This window comes from Stegodyphus dumicola, chromosome 7 (genome assembly GCF_044657685.1).
Source record: "Stegodyphus dumicola isolate Sdum_Otavi_A_Nest chromosome 7, ASM4465768v1".
NCBI lineage: Eukaryota > Metazoa > Arthropoda > Arachnida > Araneae > Eresidae > Stegodyphus > Stegodyphus dumicola.
The window spans coordinates 15,578,401-15,594,198 of NC_140774.1; the positions used below are offsets into that span (position 1 = coordinate 15,578,401).

Consider the following 15,798-nt stretch of genomic DNA (forward strand, 5'->3'; position numbering starts at 1 on the left):
ATTGGTACTTTAACAATTCCTTCTCTTTTATAAAGGTCGCATAAGCAACCGCTTTTTGTGCAGATCTTATATTTTAGGACATTTTTTAAATAATCTAATTTTCAAAAAAAAAAAAAAAAAAAAAAAAATTCGGTGTGGCAAATTTTATTCTTTTACAATGTAAAAGAGAGTTTTAAATTTTAAAAAACCTACAAATTAAATCACTGAAGGAGAAAACTTGTTGAGTGCAACAGCAACTAACGGAGTTCATAAACAAAATGCTTATCTGAAGGGAAAATGCCTGTACGTAACCTTAACATTTCTTGGGTTTCTGGTCTTAAATCTATTAGTAAATAACTGTAAGGGTTTGAAGTTGCATCCTGGAAGACTTCCTGAAAAGCCTTTGTTTTCCCGGGGAACATCTGCCTTGCCAAATGTACGACTTGACATTTATCTCTAGGATTTTTGAACAGTATCATGTAATGACAATTCAAATGAATGGTTCGCATCTCTTTACCCTGCTGAAATAAATTTTGAACGATAAATATTATAGAAAGATTTCGGTGACGGCTTCCTTTCGTAAAAAGTTTACTTAAACGAGTATCGCTCGCTAACTCAGACATTAAATCATCAATGATAATTAGTGCATTTTGCAGGGAATTGAGGTTCGATGGTAGTCCTTCTTCAAACTGCACATTTTTCATTTTACTAAAAATAGGTTGATATGCTCCATAGCAATAAATTATACGCTGAGGCATAGGAGAAAGCAGACTTTCTTCGATGACTCGTTTCACAAAATATGTCTTACCGGATCCTGTCGGACCGCTGATGAGAGATGTGGAAGGGTGTTTCAACACAGGCCACTCCATTTTGTGGGGTACTGATGATCTTCAGAAATGTGTGAAGCTTTATATTCTCCTCTCGTTTAAGAAAAGGCTAAGAAAAAAAAAAAGAAAAAAAAGTCAACCACACAATTTTAAAATTTTACTGCAAAATATAATTTTTTTTAACATTAATTCAACAATGACCCTGCAATGAAATAAAATAAATGAGATGCATACCACTTAAAATCCATAGGGAACAGTAGTTAGATCTTCTTTTAGGACTCTTTTGTTGTAAACAATTTTGTACAGTTTTGTTTCTGCCTTAGTTAAAACTTTCCTCTTTTTGGCATCTCTCATGATTTTATGTTCATCGTACATGGCGATTGTTGTTTTTCGATCCATCGAGCACACTAAATTCTTAATCTCCAAAAAATTTAAAATCTGTTGATTTTTGAAGTTGAGGGAGAAACCTCGAACTTTACAGCAAGTCATTCCTCGGGCTGTTACATAAGCGTAATTTTTAGGGTCTCCTGAATGGGGGAAAAATATGCTACAGAAACTACAAGAATAAAAGATCAACCTAATAAAAAATAAAAATAAAAATGAAGCTCACCAGAGACAAATGTAGTAATAGTATCTCCATTGAGTTCATCTGTAAAATCCCCCAAAAAATTACCAAGAGGCGGATCGTTGGTAAAATCGCTTGCGTATATAATTGAATCCGTGTCATGATACAACACAGCACGGCCCAACTTCTCCATTTCACTGTAAAGCTTTAACCGTGCCCATGCAGTAGTAAAAGTTGCCAAGAACACATTTGTGGATGTGTCCTGTGGAACAAAATAATGTTTATAGTCCCATTGCACAGCAGCTACTTCAGGAGTCGGAAAATATAAGTCTTTGATCTGGAGGAAAAGTTAGCAGGTTGCAAGATTAATCATTTAAAAATATACATCTTAATTTACATTAGAAAATAAAATTACAAAACTTACATTTTTTGTTGGATCTGCTAATAATTTATTGAAATCAGGTAATGTATGAACATAAGTCAAACGTATCTTGTTCAGGTTCATTCCCGATCTTTAAAGAAAAAAAATATATAAGAAAAGAATGAGCATTTTTTTAAGAAATAATAAATGATATAAAGATGTGAAACAACTCTTTCTATTAAAAACATTATAATAATTATTTACCGCCCCCAGAAGCTGTTCAAAGCCAATTTTGCTACTTGCCGTCTTCCAGGATTCTTCTTAATATTAAATTCATCAAGCTGCACACCCTCTCTCTCAAAATAGGCTTCAATGTAGCGTTTTCGTTCGATCGAGCTTACACAATCGGCTGGCCAGCCGCTGCCTTCTTGTTTTATTTTTAAAAACAAGTTGATATAAGATTGAAATAGAGTATCCGTAAATTGAGAAAAATGGTACAATTCATAAATCTGAAAAAAAAAAGATAGTGGGAATATGAATATAATAATCTACATTAAAAATACATGCTGTGACATTTATAACACATTCAATAATACTAATAATTACCCAAAATACTTACCTTTGTTATACAGTAACCTTTTTTCACTGCTAATTTGACTTCTTCAGTCACCCATGGGCCAATGATGGCTCTCTCATCATCTGAGTGCTGGCAAATGCCTTGATACATTAATTCAGCACAAGTCTTGCAGAGGGGAAACATCAGTTTATTTTGTGCTCTGTACGGCAATACGGGGAGGTATAAACCTCGAGGAGGCAGTATTCGGCACTTTATAATACCGAAATAGTTTTCCAAGGCATCAAAATTTTCAGTAATAATATTAGGGTGTCCGACGGGGTACAAACAGTATTTATTGACCTAGGAAAAATTGAAAAAATATGAATAATCGGAAAAGCGATTTTCTTTTTAAATAAGACATGCGCGTTTAATAAGATTATTTTATGCCAAAACACAGAAAAAAAGTATTTACCCATGGATACAGTGAAGTGAAATCCACATACTTTGCATCACCCTCATAATACAGCTGAATGGCATTTGTCCGCCCGCCGAAGAAAGCATCTTTAGGATTCAATCGATCCTGAAGCTCGTGACTTAGAAGAAAATATTTTACTTTTTCATCTGTTTTCTTTTTCATCTCAAACTCATGCTCCCACATTTCAATTACATTAGACCCTGGATCACGTAGCTGGTAAGTGTTGTCTACCGTTTGTTGTCGCAATGTCGACATGGGTAATTTTGTTATGGGGTGGAGTGCATCTCCGTCAAAACAGGTGGAGCAACCGTGAAAGAAACATCCCTGCGATAGTTAAAAATTTTTTCGTATAATACCAATAAATAAATAAATTAAATAATATATTTATAAATAAATAAATATTGAACTCTTACGTAGTATTGATAAACAGTATTTGTTTCTTTGCAATATCCGTCTACAGATATACCATCCAATCGTCTTTCTCCTTTTCCGTTCAAAGCGTGTTCGATTTCAATGCTCTCTTTTTGGGCAATAAAATCAAGCCAACGAATACAGTCAGCACTATGATTCGTGCGATTGATATAACCTCCTACAGGTATCATTGCGATGGTATTAGGTATTATGTGTCGGGATCTGTAAACCGCCATACACGCTGATGCAATGGTTATATAACTGAAAATAAAACGGACAAGAAAAGTGTAAATCATATATACATAAAGTATACATGCACGTATACAATACGTTGTTACAAAATGACAAAACCATGTAAAAGAAAAGGTTTGTAAAATACCAAAAGGGGTCTACTCCTGTAATTTCTAAAAACTGATTTCTAAATTCAACGCAACATCTACGAAGGATATCAACATCTGATCTGAAAACGAAAAGAGTAAATAAATAAATAAAACATGGTACCAAAAAAATACACCTAAAAGACGGATCATAATGAAGGATTAAAAATAGATTGTTGATACAAACCTGCAATACGTGAGAATTTCTTCTTGGAAATCAAATATATCCTTCTCGTGTTCTTTATGCCATTCCAAAAAGGAGGTTCGCACCGCACTAGTCATACAATCAGGATTGTAGTACTTAGGCTCAGGTAAAAATCCCACATAATTTTGATTTTCTTTCTTGTTGAAAAGGTGCGGAAAATATCCTTTTTTTAGTTCTGTAAGGCCGAAACAAGCAGGCAGCTTTGAGAGAGCCATCGGCAGGAAATTAAAAGAATCAATAAGTTTTATGTTGAGGGCGGTATGGGTGATTACCATCACTTTAGAGCCATTAGGGATTACTTCAGGTGCCGTACCCTGTTCTTAAAGCCATGCCATTATAAACTGACCGCCAAATCTGTAAAGAAAAAAAATTATTATATTTTAAAAAATGTATTATATTTAAAACAATAGCCCTATAATATATATATGCAGATTAAAAATAATAAGAATACATTTACCCCTTCATATTGTGTGCAATAACAGTGTAATTTTTGTGCACTGTTGTAAACAGCCAAGAGCAGAATTCATGACATGCTTCGTATCCTTTAAATATTTTCTCTGGGCCATCTTTGTACTGCGCTACAGCAAAGTTTACGATGTGTTCCCCTGATGATTGGTCAGTTTCGAAATCAAAGAAAATTAATTTATCGGATGGACTTTTCGCAGAAATGAGTTGTAAGAAACAATGATGTTCTGACGCTATAACATACTCTTTACACGAAGGGCATTTGATAGTCCCGAAACGATGTAAAATTTTAGGACACTGCCGTCGCATGATAACTTTTGAGCATTGTCTGCACTGATACATCTGTAATTAGGAAAAAAAAAGTAGAACAAAGATTTTTTAAAAATATATTTAGAAAAAAAAAAAAGGTTTTAAAAATGTAAGTATTAAAAACTTTTTTTTTCCCCTAGTTGAGTAATACTTACCCTATCGTATACTGAATGCTCTTGTCTACCTGTGACGGCTTTATGCGCTGCAAAGCAGTCCTCAGATTGACAGAGGCGATCACAATCTTTACATCTTTTAGGCAATGCTGGAACGCATTGAAATCTTAGGCAGACATGGCACATATTGTCACACCTGTGATCTTCTGGACGGTCATATGGCTTTTCACAATTTTCGCAATAGTTTTTCGAACCATAAAAACCGTGTAAATTTGTAATGACATCAAAATGGCCATTGTGTTGCCACAAATTAATGCGACGAGTTCGATATCTTCCTTTATACGAGACCTAGAAATAAACAGTTTATAAATATAATTTCATTTTACAATTTTTTTTCAATTTAAGTAATTTTTTTTGTTTAAAATCTTTGGCTTACTTTATTTAAATTTTCACTGCTTATTACTACGATTTGTATATTTAGATGATTTTCAAATGTGCAGATTTCAGTGTATGTACAAGGACCAAGAGGAACTCCAGCACACTTGTGTAATTCTTGAGCTCGTAGCATTAGAACAGATCGTCTCCGATCCCGTAGAGAATTAAGCGCTGACTTGTCTTGCTCAAGATAAGCTAGGGCATATACGATTGCTTTTGCGCAACACAACCCTTCATCATCTGACGGGATGGAAAGGACAGAGCGTTTTTTAAGACGATCTACTTGAATGTTGATTATCTTTGCTCTACCTGCACCGATATCCCTGCGAATCGTGATCACATCTACTAGGAAGCCTGAATCCAGCCGAATTTCATCTTTTGACTGCAGAACTTTCATAATAACCGATAATACGGTCTCCACCGTCATGGAAGATACGGCAATAATTTTCGTAGACATGGGTTTATCCAATCCATCGGCTTGGATACACATTCGTATCCAATCTGTCGGCCTTAGATTTTCTGTTGACCGTTGATCTAATATTTCAAACAGCTGTCTAACAGATTCTGTTACGGCTAGAAGAGGCCTGTTGCGAATATTTTGAGGCAGACGATTCATATCAACACGTGCCTGGAAGGTTATTTCCTCGCCTTGATACTTTCGGTTACGACGCCGTGCCTTGAGTATAATAGCATTTTCCATCTGGAAAGAAAAGAACATAATTCAGTGTAAATGAAAATAAGCACACACGCAAACACACCATAAGCCCTAAAACAGGAGAAAAACTCACATTTACTGAAATGTCATGTTCCACATATGCAGGTCCTTTAGATGGAGCAGAAGGTTGAGTCTAAAACATGTATAGACATCACAGTGATATGAAAAACATAACAAACATAGAAAAACATAAAAAACATAGAAAAAATAATTCTCATATATATTTATATATATATTAAAAACTGATATTACCTCATATCCCGAGCCTACTTGATAGTAAAGAGGCAAAACCAAAGGATTCTCCAAAAATATCTGCGAAGTTTCACTTAAGAGCTAAAGAAAAGTAACAGTTGTGTTTAAAGAAATTTAGGTTCAGCTTATATAAAAAAATACAAAAAAAATTAATAACAGGAAAAAAAAAAAATACGTACTTCATCTCCTGAATCACTGAAATAATTTTCAATGCCGTCAATAGGATTTTCGATGAATATTTGAGATGTTTCATTCAGGCACTAAATAAATTAAAAATAGTGAATAGTCTTTTTCTAGGTGGGGCAAAAAACTATATATTGTAAACATAAGCCTCAGAAGGAAATAAATAAAACTAGCTTACCTCATCATCAGAATCTCTTAAAAGCGCATGGAAATCCTCACACTACAAAATAATAGTATTTTTAATCATGTAAGTATTACAAACACATGGTCAAAGAACAATTGAAAATAATATGGCGATATAACTGTTTTGAAACGTTAATATTACAAACACGTGTTTCAACAAAACAGGGTAAAATATAATAAAAAAATCTAAGCCGTGTAAATAAAACACATAAATAAAATTTAGCTTACTTGATCATTAGAATCTCTTACAGATACATCGGAATCCTCACACTACAAAAAATTTTAATTGCGTGTCAGTATTACAGGCACGTGGTCAAAGAAAAAAAACAAAACACTAAAATAATAAAATTAAACACATAATAACCTTAATACATTTTATATATAAATAAAATAAAAATAAATTTTAAATATGAATACTTACTTGATCAAAAAAGGGTTCCAAAGAACGTTTACTGTTTCTTGAAGCCATTTTCGCAGATACGAAGAGAATTTCTTGTTTTTTCAAAAAGCGTGGTAACAAACTTCTAGAATTTAGCAAGTAATGAATTTCGGAGGCAATCCAGCGGTTGAAACTCGGCTCCGAACTTTTTACTTTGTCTGAATACGCGGATTGGTTAAGAGGGCATGACATCATTTTTCTGCTTTCTGATTGGTCCACAGAAATGTATTCGTTCACCTACGCGGATGTCTACACAAAGGGAGTGAAAAGGCAGACGCCATTTCCCAACCAAATCATGCACAAACATGATAAGGGTGACGTCATTTACCCACCAAGAAAATTCTTCAAAATGGCGGCTATAGAGGAAATCCAAGATGGCGGAGCACGGAAAAACCTTATGCAGATAATTAAGAACCATATCAACCAAGGAATTGTGGGGTATCGCTTAAAGACTTGGATGCGGTCCCCCTCAATTCCTTTTTATTAATTATTGGGTGGTAGCGAGTTCGTACCCCGTGAAAAGGAAATATATTACATTTTCATATTATTTTTTTACGATCCTGTTACTTTTAGATGATGTTCTGGACGCTAGATGGCGCCAGCAGTAACATAGCTTCAAGAAAATCAGTACAGATGTAAAAATATCATTTTAACTCTTTCCCTGCAGATAATAAATAATTTTAAAAAATTTCTTCCATTCGAAAATAATATCACCCACTTAGAAGAAAAAAAATTCATTTGATAAATTGAAAATATTAATTAAAAATTAAGCACAAAATATGTTTATAATATCTTAAAGAAGGTAATCAATGTTCGAAAAAAAATTAAGAAATTAAAATATATGTCTTCTACCCCTCTTTCATCGTTTAAAAGAAACTTTTCGATCGGTAAACTCGTTGAACGCTTTGCCTTTTTTTTTTCTAAGTACGAATTTTTAGTCTTCTGTGGTAACAAAAGCGTGGCTGAGTGGTTAAAGCGCGTAGCTGGAGATCTCGACATCGTGGGTTAGGGCCCACGCAATTTTTGAAACTGTCATGAAGGGCAGCATAAATCACCGTCCAAAACAAAATGGCCGATGTTCTCCAAAGACCACGTGATTAATAAATTAATTAGGTAAGTTAAATAATAATTAATTAAATCCTTCATAAATACTTACCGAATAAAATTAATGAATGCCTCGGCGATTCAGCACGCACGGCATGGCGGGAAAAGGATGAGTCATTCCAAAGGAACACCACGTGATCCAATATGTCGGGCGGACGTCACGTGATCCAACATGGCGGATGGAAGTCACGTGATCCAATATGGCGGAGGCCACGCCCCCGTTGCGTCATCCTTTGTTCTATTACGTCATGGCGGCATCCTTTTGCCGCATATAGTGGGGGGTATACTACTTCTCTGGTTATATATAAGTATTACGTCTATGTTTTGTATAGCAAGAAGCCCCCCAAAAAAGAATTATTTATTTGAATATGTATGGCAGCGGTAGTTTAGCGTTGGTTCGTTTTCCACTTTTCCGCTTACACTTTTATCCAAAAAATAGCAAAAATCAGAGATATTAATTAAAAATTCTTAAAACGCTAATTTTCGCCCTCATTTTTCCGAATGGCAACAGGGATACAACAGCAACAATGGCCTCGTGCCATTATTGCTGATGTAATGAAAGAGAATTATCGATTTAATGCGATTTTATCAAAGACAAATGAATAAAACAAAAATTTAAAAAATAAAATTTGAAACCTCATTCAAATTTTGGAAACCTCGTTTCGAGGTACACTGGCTCTTGTCTAGATGCACCTATGTAGCAAATTCGTAGCCCTGGGTCTATTAGCTTACACTCAGCCCAAACGAAACACAGACACATAGAATCTTCCTTCTATTATGAGTTATACATCAGAATACCTTTCATTGTTACATATTCAAGGAATCCCTTTAATAGCGTTCGAAACAATGAATTTACCAATAATTGTTTTAGGCTTTTGTTGAATTACAACAAAGTTAATGTATACATTTTTAACAATGCTTATAAACCATAATCATTAGAGATACCGAATCTAGTGGTGCTAAAAACTTACGTGTGGAGCTTATTTGCTTAAACTTGTTATTTTTAATGCCGAAATCGAATTGGAACCATTTTTAGAAATGGAGTTCTTTTTTTTCACAGTATTGTGCTACCTTTTTATACCAACACCCTTTATCGACAGCCTATTGGGCATACTTATTTGTTTTGCGACTGTGTTTCTTTTGTTTCCCGGGAGAGAAGAGAAAACTCGGAAAAATAATGATGAAAACTCTATTAACCGTAATGAACACAAGTTTAACACCGGAAAGAAGGTACTTAATTTAGATTTCCTTGATTCATATGATGATATTAATGAATTTAATGATGATTCCTTTGATGTGGATATAAACAGTGACACCGATCTCCTCGAAGTTAATAACGAAGCTTTTGATAATAATCTTCATAATTTGCATATTGATAGTGATACTGACCACATAAACCATTTTGCCAAAGATTTCGATAATAATCCTTATGATGTGCACAATATCAGCCATGAAAACCAATTTAATTACCTCCAACATGAAACAGAAAAGGATTTTGATTTTCCAAAACCTGATAACTCAGGTAATCAAATAGGCCCGAATAGCAGTATAACCATGTTGAACCAAGAAGAATTCAGTTTGAATCCATGTTTCAAATCATTGGATGCTGAATGTATTGTATCGCATAACGATCTTGGAGCACAAAGTGACATCGATTCTGGTAATCTCCTTAACACAAATAATGAACCAGGAATGAATGGCAAATTGGATCAAATAGACAGAACAGAACTCAAACCAATTCAAGATTCTCAAGAAAACCCTGTTGATGCCGTCGTTGGTACCGTCCCTGTTATCTATATTGATGACGAATACACTCAACATCCTTCTTCGACTCATAGCAAGCGTTTCAAAATTTCAAACCTAAGAAAACCATTACTAAAATATTTCTGCTTTAAAAAATTTAAAATAAACAAAGGATTTATAGCATATTATCGAGATCTCAGATAGGTTTATACAATTTCAATTCATATTCGTCAAAAATTTGTTTGCCATGACCCCAATCCCTTCTACCAACAATAGCAAGCGTTTCAAAATTTCAAACCTAAGAAAACCATTAGTAAAATATTTCTGCTTTAAAAAATTAAAAATAAACCAAGGACTTATAGCATATTATCGAGATCTCCGACAAGTTTACACAATTTCAATTCATATTCGTCAAAAATTCGTTTGCCATGACATCAATCTCATTGACTGACCAGTGACTGCCTAAAAATTGGACATTGACTGAGCAATGACTGATTAAGTGACGATCTCATTGACAGACCACTGACAGACTAAAAATTGGACATTCACTGAACAGGGACCGAGAAAGGGAACATCTCCTTGCCTGACCAGTGACTGAATAAAAATTGGTCTTTGACTGAAAAATGACTGACTAAGTGACGATCACATTGACTGAGCATTGGATTTGAACGGAAAAAATTGCCTTATTCGATAAGAGAGAGGAAGGATGTTTTCAGTCCAATCGATTTCGCTACAGCTGAAATGCAAACAGAAAGTGAGTTTAAAATTCTTTTTTGCAGCTACATTTCAGAATAAAAATGAAATTATATCTTAACCTGAAATTAAAATGATTATTTGCAGTTAAATGCTATTGCTAAATTACGTTTTGTGTTCTTAAATTAATTTACTAGTTTACACACAATATTCAGTTATGATTTACCAATATGCTCTATTTTTAACTATAACTTCTCATTGAATTAAGGAAAGCTGTAGCTATTATTGATATTTTTCTTAGGCATATTTTGCCTTGTTGTCTGTGCTCCCAATTCGAAGTGACCGTCAGCCACTTCCTTTTTGTTTTTCGTAAGTGATTTGTCGGCATTTCGCATAAAAAATCTCCAGATTATCATGAAAACACGAATAAGGATGTTATTTTTTATTTTAGATTTTTTTCTCTCTGTGGCCTTCATGTCAAAACGTACTAGAAATAATAAATGAGATTATATTGCTTTCTTTTCAAACGAAGTATTTTCAATATATGTTCCATAGCAATATGCTCTGTCATTAAGATTGCTAAGAGTTTTACCCTGTTTCATTCCTCGCCAACGTGCTGGCTGCATGGTTGGCTTCTGCAGTCTCCCTTATCTCAACGTATATGAGGCAATTTCCCTTAGAACGTTCTCCGCAAAGCACTTCCTCGCGCCAGGTACGTAACCATCCTTTTCTTTGCCTTTTTCAAATAACGTGACTTTTACTCAAACAAATCAGTCACGACATGAAATTTGGAAGAAATGGATTTAAATAATTTTTTTATGAAAATGTCTCGATTGTATATATACTGGATGTTAAAGAATTTACAAACCCAGAGATACAGGAAAAACAAATATTAAACTGAAAGCTTTCATACTTTGTATTACGCGCAAAGGGATCATTTTTTTTCATTTGCACACATACACATTTGATCAGAATTCGGGCTAATATCCCTCTGGGTTAAAAATATTTAAAAACAGCGTATTTTATAAATTACAAAATGAAATTTTCATATATTTGAATAAATATTTATGAGGCATTATTAATAAAAATGAGAATAAAGGAAACAGTATGAATAATCCTCAAACGTTCAGTCTGAAATTTAAAATTCAACAAACCTATCGCAAACCACTGAGTACAGGGGTTGTTCAGGTATATTTTAAGGATTTTGCAAAGATTTAGATATATAAACACATCTTATAATCTCATTTTCTAATATATTCCGTCTGAGAGTCCTCTTGTTGAACCATCATATTACATATTGATTTCCAAGAGTTCCAAGTTTTAAACGTACAAATGCACATTAATCCATGGGAGACACATCAGGATATTTCGAGGATATGCATCTAGAGGGTACAGCTTTAATTCCGGTTTCATATCTTATTTTTTCAAACCATAAAGCAGTAGATTTAGAGATATGTATTGTAGCCTTGACCTGATGGAACTTAATACATTCAAGATCTTTTGGATAAAGAGATGACATTTTGTCTTTTAATATAGGTGTTTAAATTTTTTTCTGATTGTAATCCGAATTAATTTTGATATTTGTTTCTACTTTCCTTACTTTAAGTTTCTCTTTATAAAAGAATCCAGTAAGAACAATTAAACATTTAGAAAAAATGTCCTTGATTTTTCTGAACCAATATACTGTGTCTTTTGTCCTCTTTTTTGGTAGTAAATTAATCTTTTTCTATTGCAATCGTTATACGTATGTCCAAGCTTCATGTGTTGTAACTACACTAAATTAGGGATAGACATGGCTATGGAAATTGAATAGCGCTGCGCCGCATCTGGGCTTACGTGAGGAAGTTGTGCTAAATGCACATAATGCTAGCACTGTGGTTGTTGATAATCATGGTTTCACATACCAGTATAGGTAAACTTTATGACATAGACAGTTTCAATATCGGGCAGATAGTAGTCACTCGTCGCATGGGAAATACAGTTTCCAAAATCCTCAGCGGGACAGCATTTTAACATTAGACAGTGTCAAGTGCATACCGAGAATGCACGGATGGCGGGAAAAAGAACTAGCGATGGGGAAAAGTGCAAAGCACAGTTAACTTAGAATAATCGTCGAGTGAGACGTCTCAGCCGTATTGTACACTGTCAACGAAGTAAACAATAGCTCAAATTACCCCCTAGCTGAAGCATGCGACAGTCGTACAGTCAGTAATAAGATCGTGTATCGCTCCCTTCAACATATGGCCTTCGGAAGCCGTAGACACACGAGGGTACCTTTCCTAAAAGCATGCCATCTCGTTGCCATTCTTACCTGGGCAGGAAAATATAGAGAATAGACACTAGTGGAGTTGAAATGTTTAGGAACGATGAGTCTCGATCCGTCTAATTAACCCCGGTTGTGGGGGAGCTGGTAGTAGACAGCTTCCTGAGCCTCGTAGTAGACAGCCCTACCTTGAATTCTACTGAGCATCTTTCCAAATTAGTATATCTTATTATTGAGGAATGTAGAGGATTGAAGTTTTATAGTCTATTCACTGGGTTTTGCATGTTCAGAATGTCTGTTATGATGGTCGTATGAAATGTCGTCGCCCGGTATGATGTCAGAATGTCGTCTGTTGTGATCGTTCCGTATGTAAGCATATGTTTGATCTTATTATTTATAGTCCTTCCAAGGGATAAATACATTACCTCTAATGATATATAGGTCATAGGGCTTCGCTTATTTAATAGGAACACGACCCTGAAATCTTTACCTATCCATATCTATCCTTAGTGAGTATCATAAAAGTGAAAAATAAATCCAAATGATGGAACAAACCTGTGCACTTGAAGTTCTGAATCACATACAGTGTGGCAATATGTAACACTGGCAAAACTTAGACAAAATAGCGATTTAAATATATCTGAAGCATAACTTTCTAATCGTAAAAGCAAATTAGCACATCTGTAGTATAAAAACTTTGGCATATCGTTCTCCTCGTAGGTGCTACAGCTGTAGCGTCTTCCTACTTCCGTGTCTTGAAGCTAACGGAATAGCGTAGGGGTAGTTGTTGAGGCATACAAAAGGAGTGGTCTGAGCATAGTTGCACAGACCAGTTGCCGAAATTTTTAATACATAATACACATCAAAGTGCTGCCCCAGAGGGCGCAAGATCCATATCGATTTGCCAGCACTAATTAAGGAAATATAATAAAGAATAAATAATGAAAACTAGGAAAAACAGTATATACACTATGCACATCGATCACCAAAACTCATTTTGGTGTATTGTTCTTGCTAATTATGTAACGTAAGTTAACGTTACGCTAAATAATTTATATTATCTTAAAGAGGTGGATATTAAAGAATTAAAAATACTTATATATATTTCTGTATTGTGTTTATATTTAGATGAATTTTTACCCAGCCGAAGGTTGATGAAGCCATTTTCATGAGAGTGTAAGGATAACATAATTCCTGTGCGTTCAAATAATAGGTCAAAGAAAAATACATGTTTTGAAAGTGCTTTTTTTATTGATAAATATTTTCTCCATAGTATTCACGTATTTTCGTTCTAATAATAGTAATCTGGTTATATATAAGTACTACGTTTATGTTTTGTATAGCAAGAAGCTCCCCCCAAAAGAATTATTTATTTGAATATGTATGGCAGCGGTAGTTTAGCGTTGGTTCGTTTTCCACTTTTCCGCTTACACTTTTATCCAAAAAATAGCAAAAATCAGAGATATTAATTAAAAATTCTTAAAACGCTAATTTTCGCCCTCATTTTTCCGAATGGCAACAGGGATACAACAGCAACAATGGCCTCGTGCCATTATTGCTGATGTAATGAAAGAGAATTATCGATTTAATGCGATTTTATCAAAGACAAATGAATAAAACAAAAATTTAAAAAATAAAATTTGAAACCTCATTCAAATTTTGGAAATCTCGTTTCGAGGTGCACTGGCTCTTGTCTAGATGCACCTATGTAGCAAATTCTTAGCCCTGGGTCTATTAGCTTACACTCAGCCCAAACGAAAGACAGACACATAGAATCTTCCTTCTATTATGAGTTATATATCAGAATACCTTTCATTGTTACATATTCAAGGAATCCTTTTAATAGCGTTCGAAACAATGAATTTACCAATAATTGTTTTAGGCTTTTGTTGAATTACAACAAAGTTAATGTATACATTTTTAACAATGCTTATAAACCATAATCATTAGAAATACCGAATCTAGTGGTGCTAAAAACTTACGTGTGGAGCTTATTTGCTTAAACTTGTTATTTTTAATGCTGAAATCGAATTGGAACCATTTTTAGAAATGGAGTTCTTTTTTTTCACAGTATTGTGCTACCTTTTTATACCAACACCCTTTATCGACAGCCTATTGGGCATACTTATTTGTTTTGCGACTGTGTTTCTTTTGTTTCCTGGGAGAGAAGAGAAAACTCGGAAAAATAATGATGAAAACTCTATTAACCGTAATGAACACAAGTTTAACACCGGAAAGAAGGTACTTAATTTAGATTTCCTTGATTCATATGATGATATTAATGAATTTAATGATGATTCCTTTGATGTGGATATAAACAGTGACACCGATCTCCTCGAAGTTAATAACGAAGCTTTTGATAATAATCTTCTTAATTTGCATATTGATAGTGATACTGACCACATCCACCATTTTGCCAAAGATTTCGATAATAATCCTTATGATGTGCACAATATGAGCGATGAAAACCAATTTAATTACCTCCAACATGAAACAGAAAGGGATTTTGATTTTCCAAAACCTGATAACTCAGGTAATCAAATAGGCCCGAATAGCACTATAACCATGTTGAACCAAGAACAATTCAGTTTGAATCCCTGTTTTAAATCATTGGATGCTGAATGCATCGAATCGCATAACGATCTTGGAGCACAAAGTGACATCGATTCTGGTAATCTCCTTAACACAAATAATGAACCAGGAATGAATGGCAAATTGGATCAAATAGACAGAACAGAACTCAAACCAATTCAAGATTCTCAAGAACACCCTGTTGATGCCGTCGTTGGTACCGTCCCTGTTATCTATATTGATGACGAATACACTCAACATCCTTCTTCGACTCATAGCAAGCGTTTCAAAATTTCAAACCAAAGATAACCATTAGTAAAATATTTCTGCTTTAAAAAATAAAAATAAACCAAGGACTTATAGCATATTATCGAGATCTCAGACAAGTTTACACAATTTCAATTCATATTCGTCAAAAATTCGTTTGCCATGACACCAATCTCATTGACTGACCAGTCACTGCCTAAAAATTGGACATTGACTGAGCAATGACTGATTAAGTGACGATCTCATTGACTGACCACTGACAGACTAAAAATTGGACATTCACTAAACAGGGACCGAGAAAGGGAAC

At 34.3% G+C, this 15,798-nt stretch overlaps 1 protein-coding gene across 1 annotated transcript; it reads right to left on the reverse strand.

Moving 5' to 3' along the window:
• Positions 1-4,076: 4,076 nt before the first annotated feature.
• LOC146996106 (uncharacterized) lies at positions 4,077-5,893 on the reverse strand. Its single transcript, XM_085821354.1, has 4 exons — positions 5,080-5,893; positions 4,686-4,991; positions 4,214-4,563; positions 4,077-4,110 (listed from the first exon to the last, which is right to left on the reverse strand). Exons 1-4 carry the CDS (start codon positions 5,794-5,796, stop codon positions 4,077-4,079), a joined length of 1,407 nt encoding a protein of 468 aa, XP_085677480.1. The 5' UTR covers positions 5,797-5,893.
• Between the last annotated feature and the right edge of the window lie 9,905 nt (positions 5,894-15,798).